The sequence below is a fragment of the Aureobasidium subglaciale genome, assembly GCF_000721755.1.
Source record: "Aureobasidium subglaciale EXF-2481 unplaced genomic scaffold scaffold_5, whole genome shotgun sequence".
Lineage (NCBI taxonomy): Eukaryota > Fungi > Ascomycota > Dothideomycetes > Dothideales > Saccotheciaceae > Aureobasidium > Aureobasidium subglaciale.
Genome location: NW_013566990.1, coordinates 261,777 through 279,206, shown reverse-complemented (window position 1 = coordinate 279,206; position 17,430 = coordinate 261,777). Strand labels below are relative to the sequence as shown.

The 17,430-nt window shown below is 50.7% G+C and overlaps 7 protein-coding genes across 7 annotated transcripts; 3 read left to right on the top strand and 4 right to left on the bottom strand.

Annotated features, from left to right (window-relative positions):
* Window positions 1–1,474, top strand: AUEXF2481DRAFT_27524 (uncharacterized protein; the record flags this gene model as incomplete). Its single annotated transcript, XM_013490311.1, has 3 exons — window positions 1–573; window positions 635–742; window positions 800–1,474. The coding sequence occupies 3 exons, from the start codon at window positions 1–3 to the stop codon at window positions 1,472–1,474; spliced, it is 1,356 nt and encodes a 451-aa protein (XP_013345765.1).
* Window positions 1,475–2,402: 928 nt separating this feature from the next.
* On the bottom strand, window positions 2,403–4,832 carry AUEXF2481DRAFT_37791 (GMC oxidoreductase). Its single transcript, XM_013490412.1, has one exon. The coding sequence runs from the start codon at window positions 4,668–4,670 to the stop codon at window positions 2,808–2,810; it is 1,863 nt and encodes a 620-aa protein (XP_013345866.1). The 5' UTR covers window positions 4,671–4,832; the 3' UTR covers window positions 2,403–2,807.
* A 1,400-nt stretch (window positions 4,833–6,232) lies between these two features.
* On the bottom strand, window positions 6,233–7,221 carry AUEXF2481DRAFT_585551 (uncharacterized protein). The gene is made up of 2 exons (XM_013490569.1): window positions 6,687–7,221; window positions 6,233–6,607 (listed from the first exon to the last, which is right to left on the bottom strand). Exons 1-2 carry the CDS (start codon window positions 7,093–7,095, stop codon window positions 6,363–6,365), a joined length of 654 nt encoding a protein of 217 aa, XP_013346023.1. The 5' UTR covers window positions 7,096–7,221; the 3' UTR covers window positions 6,233–6,362.
* A 429-nt stretch (window positions 7,222–7,650) lies between these two features.
* Window positions 7,651–8,793, bottom strand: AUEXF2481DRAFT_63761 (glycoside hydrolase family 43 protein; the record flags this gene model as incomplete). Its single annotated transcript, XM_013490517.1, has 4 exons — window positions 7,651–7,837; window positions 7,894–8,323; window positions 8,379–8,480; window positions 8,541–8,793. The coding sequence occupies 4 exons, from the start codon at window positions 8,791–8,793 to the stop codon at window positions 7,651–7,653; spliced, it is 972 nt and encodes a 323-aa protein (XP_013345971.1).
* A 690-nt stretch (window positions 8,794–9,483) lies between these two features.
* AUEXF2481DRAFT_63784 (uncharacterized protein) lies at window positions 9,484–11,026 on the bottom strand (the record flags this gene model as incomplete). Its single annotated transcript, XM_013490523.1, has 4 exons — window positions 9,484–9,918; window positions 9,969–10,321; window positions 10,371–10,802; window positions 10,858–11,026. 4 exons carry the CDS (start codon window positions 11,024–11,026, stop codon window positions 9,484–9,486), a joined length of 1,389 nt encoding a protein of 462 aa, XP_013345977.1.
* A 2,229-nt stretch (window positions 11,027–13,255) lies between these two features.
* On the top strand, window positions 13,256–13,977 carry AUEXF2481DRAFT_3088 (uncharacterized protein; the record flags this gene model as incomplete). The annotated part of the gene is made up of 3 exons (XM_013490200.1): window positions 13,256–13,289; window positions 13,360–13,480; window positions 13,527–13,977. 3 exons carry the CDS (start codon window positions 13,256–13,258, stop codon window positions 13,975–13,977), a joined length of 606 nt encoding a protein of 201 aa, XP_013345654.1.
* Window positions 13,978–14,620: 643 nt separating this feature from the next.
* On the top strand, window positions 14,621–17,246 carry AUEXF2481DRAFT_37784 (uncharacterized protein). Its single transcript, XM_013490411.1, has 2 exons — window positions 14,621–15,013; window positions 15,077–17,246. Exons 1-2 carry the CDS (start codon window positions 14,665–14,667, stop codon window positions 16,822–16,824), a joined length of 2,097 nt encoding a protein of 698 aa, XP_013345865.1. The 5' UTR covers window positions 14,621–14,664; the 3' UTR covers window positions 16,825–17,246.
* Window positions 17,247–17,430: the final 184 nt, after the last annotated feature.

Sequence of the window (17,430 nt, the reverse complement as noted above, 5' to 3'; positions counted from 1 at the left end):
ATGACACATACACTGCTAGGTATAAGATTACGAATAGCAGCTGAGCTCAATGGGCCTCGGGCAAATCACATCGCGTTGTGGCCAACACACGCAACAACGACGGGTGCCCCTCGACGCAAATCCTCACTTGTGCACCCCGAATCCGATATTCGTCGGATTGACCTCAAAGCACAAACCACGGAAGATGGTTTTACGGAGGGAGACTTGAAAGCACCAGACCGTTCTGTTCCCATCCGCGATGTCTCCGAAAATGAGGAAATTGCGTCTGCAGCACTCGATACAAGACCCTATTCGCCCGATCTTGATATCAAGGATTGGTCGTCGAAACTTTTCCGACCACCAGACTCCTACTGGAAGAAGTGGGTACCGCTATTGGGCGAGAACAATCTGGGCGGTTCTGACACGGTGCTGAAGTCTGTGAATCGTTATTGGCGTGGGAAGTTTGAGACTCGATACATTAGGAGAAAACATGGACCTTCACATGCTGAGAGAGACTTTTATTGTTGTTCTAATCGATATCCTATAACACCCTTGTTGGGTACTCGCATAGTATACGCCTTTGGCCATACTAAAGTAAGTCCAGACATATGCCTGATCGCCCTGCCTTCCACGCGGATTCTAAATGTACCATCAGGAAGAGGCGTTCGAAAACGTTGGTCCCGCGATCGTGTCTGAGCTGTACAAAGCCGGTGCTCTTGATAAGCTCTACGAGAACGTTATAGTATCGAGGAAGATCATTGATGTTTGTCGTCGCTGATACGTTTCACAGTGGATGCACCACAGCTGACACGATGTGCAGATATATGAGCAGGCTGCTCGATATGGCTTGTATCCGCGCTTCAGTGCCGTAGCGCGTGCCAAGAGTGTCCATCGCTTCCGGATCACAATGGAAGTACCTGAGTGGAATGTTCGAGCTATGGCTATCGGACGCACATACATCGAAGCTCTCGAAGCCGTAATCGAATCGTACGATGACCAGGTCAATGAACGTGGTGTCAAAAGACCACTCACACCAGAAGCCACAAAAGACCGACTACAAGGTCTGAATGTTGTCACGTCATCTCGAACACTTCAATTCCTGCTCCAAAAATTGCACCTGAGCTCGATCAGGACTGAGGTTGCAAATCAACCCTTGCTAGAAGGACGATATGTCTGCAAGATCTGGGCCAAAGGAGAACTTATCAGTGCCGGCGTACCGATGGGACAAGTATCAGTGGCCAAGAAAATCTCACGTCTCACGGGCGCGGTTCGACTCTTACAGCGCTTTGGGTTTGACGCAGTCGAAGGACTCGAAGAAGGCCTTGAGGCAGACAATGCTGAAGACATAACACAGAAGAGTATCGACCGAGGCGAGCATGAGATGCTTACCACAGACGAACAAGCGATGGCGGATCTGTTCGATAGCTTTGACAGTCTCTTGGATGACACTGCAGTCGGAGAGACGAATCATAGTAAGGATGAAGAGTTGAGATGAAGAATCGGGATTTGCTGGTACGAATAACGAGCATCAACCACGGTCGCGAGAAATGAAGCTATGGATCGAGCAGAGCCTTCGTGGCACCGGCAACAGGTCATACAGAGCGGATATGTGTGCTCAACACGGTGGGGACAGGGTAAGCCGGGCTGTGAAAGACTTGGTCTCTCAACGCTATGTGTCAACGTTGAGTCGCAGGTCACGCGATGAGATCAATGTGAAAGGCGAGTGCATGTGGTGACTTGTTTGACGCGAATTGATTTTGGTAGACATCAAAGGTATTTAAGTGAGAATAATCATGTCATAAACATTCCTCAGCCATGATGTTTGTGCGCATCATGCGGGATCAATCGTGAAAAGGGGTATCTAGGACGACTTGGAGGTCTTGTCCTTGGCAGCCTGGTCGAGGGGACCGGTGGGGTTGCTCTCGAGGTTGGCCTTCTGGTTGTCAGAGGCGGCCTTGGAGCCCTCGGAAGGCTCAGCACCCTGCTGATTGGGGTTGCCTGAGGTAGGGGCGGACTGCTGCTTGGAGCTCTGGTTCTCGGGCTCGGGAGACTGGCGGCCGGCGTTGGGTGCAGACATTGCTGTGAAGTTGTTAGAAACGCGTGTGGTGAGATGCGTTGAGGATGGTGGGGTCGGCGTACTGAAGGTGTTTGGAGTGCTGAGGTGATTGTTAGTGTCTTCTCTTGTGACTGCAAGATTGCGAGCAGAGCTTACTGTGGGGTTGGAAAAAGGTGAAGAAGGTGATTTGTTCGAGTGAGATGTTTGTTGACAGGAAGAAAAAGAGCAGAGGTCGTGGTAGATGTAGCTTGAACAGCCCGCCGATGATGTTGTCCAGTGGAGCTTCTTCTGACGTCACAGAGCTCGCCTTTTGTTCAGCCTGATTTCGCTTCTCCGGCCTTTGCTTCGCTCTGCTCCCTTCCCCTTGTCGGCAACGAGTCTATCTCTTTGTATTACCGGACAACCTAAGACTTGCAATATGGCTTCTTCTCCAACGGCTTCTCTCACTTGTAGATACCGTGTGGCTTACTATCCAAGGCATCAAGACGTCTCCAGACCATCTCCCGATCGTTCAGCAGACCCCGCGATCCTTGCGATATGACGCCGCGGTCTTTCCGACTTGTTGAAAGCGACATCATTTTTCAGGACTGAGCTCGCTCTTGGACATTTCGAATCTGAGCGCCACAGCTTCTTCATTCACTTGTGCTCAGATTCAGGATTACAGATCTTCCAACTGCTCAAGTACTAACTGCGCGGTGGTTTGCTGGGCGGAACGTCTTCAAAACTATGCTTATTCGATTGTGTTGTGTTATCTTCTTTTCGCTCCACAGTCTTAGCGACTCGCGATGATATCTGCGCTAATTTTTTCAGCAAGGCCATACACAGTACTGATGGGATGACCAGGCGGCAACAGTGCGAACGCAGAAGCGTCCACCACTCTCAAACCATTCACTCCGATCACTCGAGCCTTTGAATCCACGACGGCCATTGTGTCGTTGACGCGGCCCATTCTACACGTACATGAAGCGTGCCAGTTCATGAAGAACGTGTTTCGGATGTACTCTTCAAGCTGCGCATCTGTCTCTATGTCATCCCCGGGTGCAATCTCGCTGCCGAGTCTGATTGGAGCCAGAGCAGGCGAAGCCATTATCTCTCTGGCGCGCCTTAAAGCTTGTATAGCGAGTTCCATGTCGGTATCTGAGGTTAGCCACTGAGGATCTATGATAGGAGGATCCAGCATAGAGGCAGACTGTAATGACACCGTGCCGCGAGACAGTGGACTAACGGGAATCACAACAAAAGTCCCGTAGCCGCTGAAGTCCTGCGTATCTGACGTGGTGTAGATGGATGCAACCTCATACTCAATCTCTGGCCAATCTGAAGGAAACACGGCGAGCTGTTCGCGTGCTATTGAAGTCAGATTGGCCCGATAGTCGGAAGGTAGCTTCTCCCAGCCGATGTAATCAGCACCATAGGAGCCATACATGGAAACGGCTGGTATAGCGTGAAACCCGTCGAGTTGCTCTTGATTGTATGTCTGATTCTTCAGTGTGTTGAAGCCTACGACGTCCACCTGGTACGTCACTTCCAAATCTATATGATCCCACATATTCTGGCCTACTCCTGGACGATCGATGAGTACAGGGATGCCATGCTCTTGCAATTGAGCCGCAGGTCCAATGCCGGATACCATGAGCAGTTGAGGTGACTGGAATGCGCCTGCTGAGAGTATAACCTCCTTACGAGCACTTAGGACATAGTCAAGTCTCCCACTCCGCACAAGCACACCTGTTGCGGTCATATTGCTCAACAGGACTTGCAGAGCTAGAGTATGCGTATATACTCTGAGATTCGTCCGGTTGCTGTCCAAGGCTGTCTGAAGGTAAGATGTCGACGATGACTCGCGTTCGTTGGAAACTGGTCGTAATGCTTGTGGAACATACTGAGATCCCAAGAGCTGGCCGCCACTGAAGCTGCTGATGTTGGCAAATCCGAGACATTGGAAGGCGCGCTGTGCCCAAGACGAAAATGGTAGAGCAAAGTTGCTGTGGGAAACATGCAGTGGTCCTCCAGAAGAGCTGAACTCAGCCACATTGGCCCCTTCAGGGGTAGGTACCGTAGCATTGGCTGCTCTGATCTCATTTGGAACGGTGTAGTTCACTCCTTTAGCAAAGAAGGGAAGCCATTGCTCAAAAGTATAGGAATCGTCACCAACGAGATTAGCCCATTCTTGATAAGAGGCGACAGTCCCTCGATTATACACATTGGCATTGAGAGCCGAGGAACCGCCCAACGTCTTTCCCCGGGCGTAATGTAATGTTCGGTTGTTTGCTCCCGGCTGTGGAGTAGTGACATATCCCCAGTCAACTAAGGGATCGGCATTCGGTTGTTGTATGTTGGCGAACTGAGGATTATAAGCGGGCGTCACGCTCTTGTTGCCAGCCTCAATCTGGTAGAACCCCCCAGCTTCGACTACGGCTACCGTATGCGTATTGTCTTCAGCTAGACGCATAGCAACAGCAAGGCCAGCCGCACCACCGCCGACGACCACATAGTCAAAGGTCGCGTTGCCGGGTATACCAAAGCTGTCGCCGTTGCCGATGTCGAAAGGCGCGCTGGAGTAGAAAGACTCAGAAGCAGATAATGCAGGGTGTACGCCTACCGCTAAGGCGAACAGCAGCTTTGAGACGAGCATGCCGGTCTTCGTTAGCTACAATCTGAGCTAGATAGCACTGTGCTGGTTCAGCCTTTATACACAATGAGATTGCCTTCATGACGACTGATTTCTTGGGCGTCATCAAAGGCTTTTGCTAATGTGTCGGGCGAACTGTAGCACAAATCTAAGATGACCGCTGATCAGGACAGTTGTGGAGTACTTGCTCGTGAGCCCTCAAGGTAGTCATGCGCTATGCGAAGATCACGTACGCAGGTTTGCTCCGCTCAATTCTTGATACGTCGACGCGTCACCGCATCTCTTCGTTATTGATCAAATCGTGGTCACTGAAGCAGCATCGACGAGATTAGCTTTGTTACCAACAACGACTTCTCCACCGAATTAACCTTGGAACGAAGTTCTGGCGCAGCACCGTTGGGGTGAACGCCATCTTCCGTCATGACTCCGCGGCAGGGTATTATGCCTTTCTTCATTCACGTCTCTCGCCAATGTCCCTTTCATGTAGAACAGTACAGTTCACATCGGCTCTTAATCTCGTGCCATACCCGCAAAAGCGCCATAGGCAATTCGGGTGCGGTTTCAGCAGACAGTAGATGTCTCCTCGTCCCGCCATAAAGCTATCGCATACATAAGTGTTGGACTACAAAGGGCCCTTGATCATGAACAGCTTGCCAACTTTAGAGCCACTGTTTGTTACGCTTCTCCTGGAATCTGCTAGTATGAGATCATTGTAAGCCTCCACGGCTTCATTGTGCTTCATTATGTAATAAACGGGTCATAGCAGCAGGATATCATGAGAGCTATCAGTGTTGAGGCTTTAAAAAGCCTAGCGAAGTAATGTCTCCAAGATTTCTGCATCCAGAGAATGTCGTCAAATTTCGGTAGGGACTCATCGAGTCTCTACCAGACAACCAGGTAGAGTAAGAACCACATCGTCAGCACGATTCGAAATCTCAATGAGCAAGATTCGGAGCGAGTCAATTCTTTCTCGTGCCTTCTTGTCACTGATCTTCACTCGTCAGGGGCACGACTACAGATGCTCCAGACACGATCACTCACCATCGAGTGAAGAATGGCTTTTGGTGACAGTGACCGCAAGACGCATTCTTATAATGATGACCAGCTTCCTCTTAACACGAACACCCCCTTTTCAAACGCGCTCTCCGTATCGCAGCGATGGATCCCCCTACTATCGTGACTACCGATAATACGTCGGGATATGACCGTCAATCTCTGGACCTCGCTGCTGCTCAGACGCGTGCCAACCTGACCGCCTTGGTCACCTCATCACTTCGCATGACGGCCAGTCTCCGCGCGTTTATGGCAACTACCTCCCAGGTAGGCATAGCTGGACATACAACTTCTTTGTGCATTAGTTCATTGCTCATCGATGTCTAGACGACTACCACTGTCCCTGCACCAAGGCCATCAGAACACCATCCACGCGGGCTCTGATCTGAGACCTAAGGTATGTTACATCCCAGATGAACGTCGTCGTAGATACTTTGCTGACTTGGTGCAATATTTCTGATATCCGATTGCGCGCTGAAAGAGTGGCATCATGTTGATTCTCCGGGAGCTGGCTTTTAAGAACAGAAAAGTGTTGTGCCTTTCCACAGGCTGTCAAACCAGTGCAGACGATCACGGGAGCACGACGACGCCGCTAAAGTCAGGGTACCTCTTAGAGTATGACAGGGTATAATCTGCTGTTTATCATTGTCCTCCTTCCATAGACGATGCCCTTGCGACTCTCTTCATCGTGCTACCATCTATCTCCCCACTCTTATGTACGTCAACGTCTTTGTAGCCAAACTTGCGGTATAGAAATTTACCCGTTGGAGAAGCTTCGACCCAAGAAGGTAAGAACAGTTGGTCGGCAAGATCGCAACCCCATCGAAGCATCATAGATCCGATGCCTCTGCGCTGGTAGTCCGGATCTGTGAAGCAGATATGCAACTCTGTATACTTACAATCAGTAATCGATGCCGCCGGCGAACCATGAATGAGAAAGGCCGGGGATAGCAGAAGTGCACTCACGACAATAAGGCTCAGTAAATAACTTCTTCCTCGTCTGCATGATTGCCTCAATAACACCTCTGACCTTTTCCAATTTCTCCTCATCATCACCCAACCACTCCCATCCCAGGTCTTCTTCATGTATGGGTACACTACCCATGTGCACCCTCCAATTGCTGGCTCCGACCACCTTCCCAGTCGTTTTTTCCTCAACCTTTATCCACACATCGGCGGGGTTCTGGAGAAGCGTCTTCTGGTACATAGAGGAGAGGTTTGCATGGCCGGACGGGGTGTCGGGTCCCATGAAGATTTCTCGGATGAAGGTGTCGGTAAAGGTCTTGAATTCGAGAGCAACGATGGCGTCGAAGTCGGCAGGAGTAGTTGCGCGAGAAAGGACAAAGGGGCCGGTCACACTCCTTGCTACTGCCATAATTATGGTTGTAGCTCTGTATCTCTTCTTAGAATCGTGTTTGTTCTCGTTGCCAGTCTTGCGTGGTACAGCTTGGTGATGAAAAAATTGACTTTGTTGTGTTGTCTATGATCTTTGTGTTCGAAGGGAAGTCGTTGCAATATATGCTGCGCTCTCGGTCCATGCAGTTACCCGAGTGGGCGTCAAGAGGATGTGGCACAGCAGGCACAAGGTAAAGTCGCACGAGACTACCAAAAGGGGAACTAGTTCAAGGCTTCTGATCTTGTCATCGATATGAAAGAATCACATTTCCATCGCCCCTAGCACTTGGAGTAAGGATGTGTTGAGATTAATAAAGCAGTCTGAGCAGGGTGACTCAGAGTGATTATCTCAAAGAATAGAGACGCTGATCATACACGCGGAAGCCGAGGCAGTTTCATCATCATCGATTCTTCCTGGAGGAGCAAGAAGCACATACAGGACAAACACGGCATAGAGATCAACACGGTGATGCGAATTCTCAACACTGTATACAACTTCATGACAACTACATACATCAGATCTCTTCCTACTTATCTACTCACCAGAAGGTCCGTTGAGTGATGTACCAAGCTTCACTGCCTTGCCGAAGTTGGGACTACCGTCAGAGTTCCAGTCCACTCTTTGTGCTTCAGTGTAACGATTACCATCGCAAGCCCCGGCGGAGTTTGCAGTAGCGTGATAAACATTCCAGACCTCCTTACCATCGGGGCTGTTGAAGAAGCTGAGGGATTGTCAGTCATAGTCATGTCGATTGTTTCTTCCTTATCATAGACATACCCGTTGTGGCCAGTGCCATAGTTACCATTGGCAGAACTAAAGACAGGACCGCTCTTGGTCCAGCTAGCAGAAGAAGTAGGGTCACCACTACCCTTGTAGGTCAAAAGACCGAGTTGGTAAGAGCTTGTCCAGCAGTAGCTTGCCGAGTATGTCAAGAATGTCTTTCCACCGTGGTAGAGCGCAGCAGGCCCTTCGTTGACAGGAAATTCGCCAATCTTCTCCCAAGCAAAAGTAGGTTGTGACAACGTTTTGGCGGTCCCGACGGAAGTTGGTGAGTTCATGGGAGCGATACAGAGAGATTGGAGGTTGGTTCGTTGGCAGGAATACACAAAATAGTTTTTGTCGGAGAAGCGAAGAACGGTGCCATCGATACTCCATTCGTTGAAGAGCTGACCAGCGTAGGTGTAGGTACCAAAGATAGCAGATCCACCTGCAAGCACAGTCAGTCTCCGATTATGTGATGCGAGGCACAAGTGACTCAATACCTTTGAGGACGTGGATGCGTTGGGTACCAAGGTCATCCTTGTTCGAGGCACTGTAGTATATATACCACGCGTTGTTGATCCAATGAACTTCAGGAGCCCATACTGTGAATACGTCGATCAGTATGCTGGCACTCTGAGCGTATCACACCTCATGTCACATACCATTACAGCAACGCGACGCAGTGCTGTCTTGCCACACGACTTTGGTCTCTCCAGTCTTGAGTCCACCAAGTGTCTTCGACCTTGTGACTTGAATGTTGGTCCACTCAGTGGTCAAGAGATAGTAGTAGCCATCTCCAGAGTAAACGATGAATGGATCTGAGCCATCTTTTGCTCTCAACGGATTGGTAAACGAAGCGGCAAGTGCAGTAGTTACAGCACTGAGTGCCAGAAGAACAGCTGAAGCGAACTTCATTGCGAATAGGGAAGAGTGATTTGTGTACAACAAAAAGACCAGAATCCACGTCGACAGCCCTTGGTCTTATAGCCTACCTTTGAACTTGTCGCTCATTTGCCTACCTTCTACCGCATTCAAAGTGTAGGCTTTTACCGATAGATTATCCGTCAATGAGCTCCCCATACGTGACCAAGGGACGCCTTGTTCAGCTAGGCGAGTAGGGCTTGGTGATAATACTTCATTGTCGACCTTGCTGGACTTTAGGGCTTGAAACGGTTTCCTACAGGAAGCACGATTGCTGTTGAGCAGAATTGTGCTTAGAAGTTCTAGATATGTCTTGGCGTTTGGGATAGATGTTTAGCGAGGCTTAGACCGCACCCCGTGGGGTCGTAGCGTGGAGATGTGGAGGATAATACTGGAGCAATGCAGAATGTTATTCCGGCGAGTTTAGAGGTGCTCCGGCGGGCTGCTTGTAACAGAGAAGCCGAAATACCACAGGAGAAGAAGTCACTCTCTAGCGACACCATGCAAGCGTCTCCTAGCGCATCTTGGCAGGTTTCAGGATAAAGTCTTTCGGTAAATTGAGAGCAGAACCAACATAGAATCTTCTTGACAGTGCGGCCAAGATCTAGAGAGACGTCCTCGCAACATCAAAGTTCTCAGCCACGCCTTGTAACAAGCCCCCGAACAAGGATGAATGATAAGTCTCTAATCTCGACGAACGTCGACGACTGGACCTTTGTACACATGTCTCCCCTTGACAATGTAGTACATGATCGAGATGATGGCTACTCCACCAAACATCACACAGCCATAGTTCATCGTCTTGACGGTGACGATCGCAAACATGGGGAAGAAGCTGATGATAGCTTGCTGGATCATGTATAAAACAGCAAACGCGTTGATGGGTATACCGAGTACACCGAGGGAGAACCGACCTTGTGGTAGTGGCAGTCCGCGAATCTTCCTCCAAAGTACACATGCGATACTGATGGAGTATGAGAAACCTCCAGAGCCAGCGAGCAGACCGACAATCGAGTTGAAGGCTGTCGTCGAGCCGAGATTGACAAGTGCGAGTACTACGGTTATTGATAGGGAGAAGATGATGGCGTTGAGGGGAATTGGTGTACCGATGGTTACGATCTTTGAACGTCAGCAAAGTCAACCAAGTAGATCTGGGACATGTTCCTTACTTGTCTGAACCAGTCAGATGCAGGCATTCCCTTGTCGCGAGCGAAGGAGAAGATTTGACGAGATCCAGCAGCGACGACGCTCAGAGCTGCGAAGAAGTTGAGGAGAATGAAGAGCGTCGTCATCAGCGTAGCACCGACATCAGAGCCGACAGCATGCTGGAAGATCGAGATGTATGGGTAAACCGACATGTTGTTTGCAACCATCGTATCATAGTCGGTGATACAAAGGACGAAGGTAATGATTGAGATGAGACCCATCGCGCCATTCAGTAGGACTGTACCCAGCATGACCCGAGGGACCACATAACTTGCGTTGGCAACCTCCTCAGCGAGATGAGCTGGAGCATCCGACCCTGAATCTGTATTAGTAAGAAGAATATATACGAGTAGGATCTTACCAACCTCCAAGAGATCCGACAGCTGTCAACTGCCCTATGACCACGGCTGCCCCGATGCTGCTCCATCCGCCAGTGTTGGCAAACGAAGTAAAAGCTTCCTTCGCAGAGATCTTGGGAGCGATGACCCACAGTGGGGTTAAGACAGCAAAGAAGCCAAAAATGTGCAGGAAGAGAATGACAGCTTCAAGTAGTGGTAGACGCTTTGCTCCCAGCGTGTTAACCAACACAGCCAATACTGCCATCAATATCGTCATGAGTGTTCCGTGCCAGAGAGCGGGCGTATACGTAGGATGTATGGTGGAAGCAAGTTCAAGGGTAACGTTTCCAGCAGCAAAAGACGTAAGCGCAATCGATGCTTGCCAGCCGAGCGCAGACAGCCATCCGACAAAATAACTCAGAGCTTTCTGATACCTCGCAGGAGCGAATTCGCTCGTCCCTAAGACAAGCTTTGGCTTAGTATGAAGCAAGACACAGTTATGAGGAAGCCTTACAGTGATATTGACCACCCGAAGTAGGTGCCATACTAGCCATCTCAGCAAGAGACAAAGTGACTGTGATGGTACAGATCCAAGTTGCAATGTAGGACCAGATCGTTCCGGCAAGACCTCCATTGATCAAACTGAAACTAGCAGATCCTATCAGAGCCTGCCAGGTGCCCATGCTGAAAGCGACATTAGCACTGTTTCGCGAAACAATGTGATATGGATGCAAGCGTACAGAACGCTGGATAGACCGAGCATCGAGAAAGCATGGAAATTTCTCCTGAACTCCTGCTTCTTTCCTAAGCGCATCATATCGGCTGCATCTCGAGCTGTTCCAGATTTAATGCCCTGGCCGGGTTCCTTGTCACATCCTTTCTCGCTGATGGGGTTGTGAAGTTCGTAAGCTTCCGACATGTCTTCTTCGTTGACTGTGAACGATAAGCAGTAAATTATTCCAACTGGGAGAAGACATGCCCCTCATATAACAAGTCTACTCGATGTCGGCTGATGTCAATGGGATATCGATGGTCTTCTTAAGCCCTATGCTGCATTATCGACTCTACCCATCAAAACCCAGTCACCTCGCATGGCCGCACGGCACTTGCTACGTGCTGCACCAAGCCGGGATCTTCTGAGCGACTCGATTGATCCCGAGCCCGAAAGTCGCTCCTGCTGTAGCTCGCAAGTAATGTTGTACGGGGGAGCGAGTCGTACCTCGAGAGCAGCCACTCAAATCAATAAGAACGGTATGCTTGTAACCTTAGTGTACATGACCTTGTGTAATACTAGCCCAGCGTGGTGGCGGTCCGCGAACGAGCACCCCGGGTAGGCTTGATGAATGGAGCGAATTCATGCTTGCTCATGGTAGCGAAGGTGACACAAAATCGGCGCTTGCATTGCGTAACCTGGGATCTGCGCACCGTCCTAACCACTCAACAACCAGGAAGCGAGATTCTTCACAATTAGTATCAGACTTCAACGAGATTTGCGTGGACGCTTAGCTCTGAGCCATAAACGAATTGCGAGTCACGAATGGTCTCCTCCACATCCGTGAACCCATCTGCGTGTGAATAGAGACTGAAGGAAAAGCAAGCTCTGCGTGACCTAGCTGATGGCTGGTGTCAGTCTTACATGTTGCCCTGGTGCAGCTCTTTGTGCTATCCAAGTAACGTCACCACGTCCAATAAGGCTTCGGGGCACAAATGCCACGTTCCGGTGGTGTACGAGCATCCTGCCGTCATCCTTCGCAAGACACGCGATGTGTATCACCGAAGCCAGAACATTTACAGCAAGATGTGGCATCCAGATGGAGCTCATGCGTGGCTTACGATTCGAGTCCGTAAAGGCTCCATTGAAACCGGGTAAGCATGGCTTCTAGATACGCCACTTGAATCCTCCAACGGACTTGACAGCTGCAGCAGGAGCAAGCTCTATCTGCCTCTGAACACAGCATGGTTCCGGTCGCGGGCACCTGATGAGGCGCGCTCACGAGAGATTGGTAGTAGGAAATGGTTGCAACAAAGAAAATTGTGCTCCAGGGTTGTACCTCCGATGGTTCCGTCCGACATGTTCTTTCAGCATACAAATCGCACAGAACAGCCATGTACTGCTCTAATTGAGTTGAAATGGATATGGCGATCTTGGCCTCGGTTTTTGCTGCCTTGTGTAGAGGGCACCTGAGATGGTGCTCTGTGTTACGCTTATGTTGTGTTCAGACTGTTCTTCCTTAAATTATCGCATCCACGACGTGATTATGTCGGCGTATGCATCTGACCTTTGCTCTTTCGCTCTGCCGAACATCTTTACAAGAACCGGAAATCTCCAATGGAAGCAGCAGACTCCACGACTCAACCTGTCGTTACGACAACAAACCATTCGGCATTCATCTTCGTAGCAGCGGCTTTATGTCTTGTTTGTATGCTGCTATTCCTAAGCATCAGGCTCGTTTTCCGATATCCATGGGCGCGATCTTTCGGACCAGATGATTGGGCAACGCTTGCGACGTCGGTGGGTCTAGGATTGAGTTTAGGCAAGCTTTTGAACTGACGATGTAGATATGCGCTTTATGCCAGAGTGTTGTGTTGCTATCAAGCGCGAAGGTTGGTCTTGGAAAGGCCGAGTCGGACCTTTCGTCTTATCAAATCAGGACAGCTCTCAAGGTAAGAAGATCCGCTGCAAACGGCAAATGGTGTACTGACTGTTGGCAGCTTTTATATGTCAGCGACCTTCTCTACGTACCAACTATCTTCGTGGCGCAGTTGGCAGTCGGTTTGTTTTTTCTGCGATTATCAGGTCCTGAGCGAAGTTTCTTCCATCGGCTCGCTCGCTTTATTGCAAGAGCGTCAGTGCTTCTTGCAATTCTGTGTTTCCTAATGATAGCCATCAGAATGGGACACGGAGAACACGTATGGAGCGTGGTGGTAGTGGGCCACAAGTCGATAGTAAGCCTTCGTGCTCTTTCACTCGATACATCGCTGACTCTGGCACAGCTTTATCGTTGGATCGCAACAGGCATCCTCAGTATGTCGATCGAAGTCCTGTTGATCATCTGTCCGGCATGGCTTCTGTGGACTCTACATATGCCTCTGAGAAAGAAATTAGGCTGTGCGATATATTTTGGCCTCAGATTTCCGTAAGTGCATGGGCTGGTCATTCCGAGATGGTTGCTAACGTTCCAGGACGGTCATCCTGACCATCTTTCGGCTGCTGGTGTTTATCAAAGCGAACAAGGAGACGGATCCCACCTTTTATATGACGATGCCAGTGGTATTGACCCAGCTCGAGATGCATTTTACCGTGTTGGCAGCCACGATTCCAATTCTTCGAAATCCTCTTGAGAAGCTGAATTCTGGTTATCTCAACACAACTCTGGAGCAGATGGATCCAGCTGCCAGTGCAATATACATCTCGTCCAGATCAGGTAGCAGCGGTAAAGGGCCTTCGATCGCTCTGTCGCATATGATCGGCAGCAAGCGACGTGACGACGGAATATCAGTGCAGAGATCGGGCGAGGGAATCGAGACAATCGCCGAGGGAGGATCGGATACAGTTGAAGAAGGACAAAGTGTGCTGTCGGAGAGCTCTGACAAGATCATGATCAAGCGGACAGTCATGATAGATTATGCATGAAGTACGCAGCACTCGTCAAGTATAGGACAAGAATATGAAGCATTTCTTTCTTTAAGACAATTGCGAGAAGAGCGACCCCAACTATCTTTTCTCAGTGACTGAGCATGAGTTGAGGGAAAACATCGGGGCGGGGAGAAGGCAATCTCAGCGCAACATGCAACATGCAACCAACGACGAATTTGGTGGTGAGTGTGTGTCGCGTGTAAAATGGAGAAAGTCGGAGGGGAGCGCGGAGATAAACCGATGCAATCCGCGCGTGGCTGGCGAGCTACGTAGCTGACTTATCGAACCCTTGGACCATGCCACGACAATGCCAGGTTAGAGCAAACGATCATCTACTACACTGGCAACATGTGCTGCTCGACTACGATGCTTTATCACGGTGCTTGGGTGAGTAATACTTGCGACGACATTGAGAGATGGCGACCATGATGCGGAGCAGAAACTCCCGCAGTGATACTTACCCCACTCTGCGATGTGCCGGGAAGAAGGAAGGCCGACTTCGGAAGCAGCGATCCAGACGCTGCGCTTGGCATTGCAGCGAAAGTCAGTGAATTGAACATGAATATTTTTGAGTCATCTGTCCAGACAAAGCCCCCTCTACTTGCAATTCCTCGAAAGTGAGGCGTCAATTCTATCCCCGTTTCCTCTCTTGCAAGTTTCTTTGATTGTGGCACATTGGACAAGATGCTCTCATCACAAGCAACGAATCGGGCGCTTCGCTTGTCGCTCCGCGCTCGCCACTTTTCCACATCTCGTCCTGTTGCTGCCGTTTCGCCATACAGATCGCCGAATTCCTCGGCAAAGCCGCAAAAGAAAGTCGAGAAGAGAGAACAGAGCACTGCTGCCGCCACGGCCGCGGCGCATACTTCGCCAGCTCGTGCTGTGCCCAGTCCGGCCTTCAATCGCTCTGGCAAGGACGATGTCCAGCCTCTCCAGGCCTTCAAGCAGCCCGAGATGGACCACTCGTTCGTCGGCATGAACGGTGGTCAGATCTTCCACGAGATGATGTTGAGACACAACGTCAAGCACGTCTGTGAGTAGCTGGCCGCGACTGTTCCGAAGACATGTTGGACATGCGACTAACGCGCTTTGACAGTCGGTTACCCGGGAGGTGCCATCCTGCCCGTCTTCGATGCTATCTACAACTCTGAAGCCTTTGACTTCATCCTGCCCCGCCACGAGCAAGGCGCTGGCCACATGGCCGAGGGTTACGCCCGTGCCTGTGGTAAGCCTGGTGTTGTCCTCGTCACCTCTGGTCCCGGAGCCACCAATGTCATCACACCCATGCAGGACGCTTTGATGGACGGCACCCCCATGGTCGTCTTCTCCGGCCAGGTCCCTACCACCGCAATCGGCTCCGATGCCTTCCAGGAAGCTGACATCATTGGTATCTCGAGAGCCTGCACAAAATGGAATGTCATGGTTAAGAACATCGCCGAGCTGCCGCGCAGAATCAACGAGGCCTTCGAGATTGCTACCTCCGGCAGACCTGGCCCCGTCTTGGTCGATCTGCCCAAGGACGTCACTGGTGCTGTGCTCAACCGCCCCATCCCTATGAGCAGCACCCTTCCCACCCACCCCAGTGCTGCCTCGCTCGCCGCAAAGGACTTGAGCAGAAAACAGCTCGACACTGCTATCGCCCGTACCGCTGCTTTGATCAACATGGCAAAGAAGCCCGTCATCTACTGTGGTGCTGGTATCCTCGGTCACGAGGATGGTCCCAAGCTCTTGAAGGAGCTCTCCGAGAAGGCCCAGATCCCCGTCACCACCACTCTTCAGGGTCTTGGTGCCTACGATGAGCTCGACCCCAAGGCTCTTCACATGCTCGGTATGCACGGTTCCGCCTTCGCCAACATGGCCATGCAGGAGGCCGATCTCATCATTGCTCTTGGTGCCCGTTTCGACGACCGTATCACTGGCCACGTCCCTCGCTTCGCTCCTCAAGCCCGTCTTGCTGCTTCTGAGGGTCGCGGTGGTATCGTCCACTTTGACATCATGCCTAAGAACATCAACAAGGTTATCCAGTGCACCGAGGCTGTCGAGGGCGATGTCACCGACAACCTCCGCCATCTTCTCCCCCAGGTCAACAACACCGCTGAGAGTGAGCGCAAAGAGTGGTTCGCCCAGATCGCCGACTGGAAGCAGCGTTTCCCTTGGGCTTACGAGAAGGAATCTGGCCCTGACTCCCTCATCAAGCCTCAGACCGTCATCAGCATGCTGTCTGATCTGACCGCCCACATCAAGGACAAGACCGTCATCACCACTGGTGTTGGTCAACATCAAATGTGGACCGCTCAGCACTTCCGCTGGCGCAGCCCTCGCACCATGATCACTTCCGGTGGTCTCGGCACGATGGGTTACGGTCTCCCCGCCGCTATTGGTGCCAAGGTTGCCTGCCCTGAAAAGCTTGTCATCGACATCGACGGTGACAGCTCGTTCTCCATGACCCTGACTGAGCTTTCCACCGCAGCGGAGTTCAACATCGGCTGCAAGGTCCTCATCTTGAACAACGAGGAGCAGGGTATGGTCACACAATGGCAGTCCCTCTTCTACAACGATCGCTTCGCTCACACCCATCAACGTAACGCCGACTTTGTCAAGCTTGGTGATGCCATGGGTGTCCCGGCTCGTCGCTGCAATAAGATCGACGACCTCAAAGACAGCCTCCAATGGCTCATTGAGGGTTCCGGTGAGGGCCCCGCCCTTCTTGAGGTTGTGACTGACCAAAAGATTCCCGTCTTGCCCATGGTTCCTGGTGGCTCTGCCCTCCACGAGTTCCTTGTCTACGATGAAGCCAAGGAGAAGGAGCGCCGTAAACAGACAAGAGAGCGCAGCGGAAGATAGACGTACCTCTCGATGCGATGAGACGTCTTTTTCTCTCTTCTTCCTCTTGTAAATTCTTTTGGCGACTTTTTGCCTTTCATGATGACTTTGTGTGGTGTTTTTTGAGCATATTTGGCAGCGGAAAAAGATTGTGGTTTTATGGCGGGCGTTTTATATCTGGGATTCCGAGACGATTCGATTTTTTCGTTCAAAGAGATGGATCAGAGTGCAAAGCTGGATATCTGGCCTTCCTGGGTGAACAAAAGTCTACATTTTCCGTCATCGCTTGATATTGTCTTGCGCATGAGCGCTAGGCAGAGGGAGAATGCGAAATGAAACCGCATTCTCAATTGATGTTTCAATCGTGTAACCAGTTGCTCTCACATCATAATCTGCGAGTGTGTGATCTTGTGCTTGCTTATTTTATGCTTATTTTAGCATTCCATTGGTGCATGTAACTTTGATACGCGACTTGCTCAAATCCCTTCTCAAGCCAAGCCCGCGAAGCGACCGTGACATGGCCACGACGGTCGACTAACTTTACGTTCCTCCAAACACTTCTGAATCCCGAATTGTCACTGCGACCGACGATCGCGACTGAGGTCCATTTGTCTCAGCCTGGCAGGC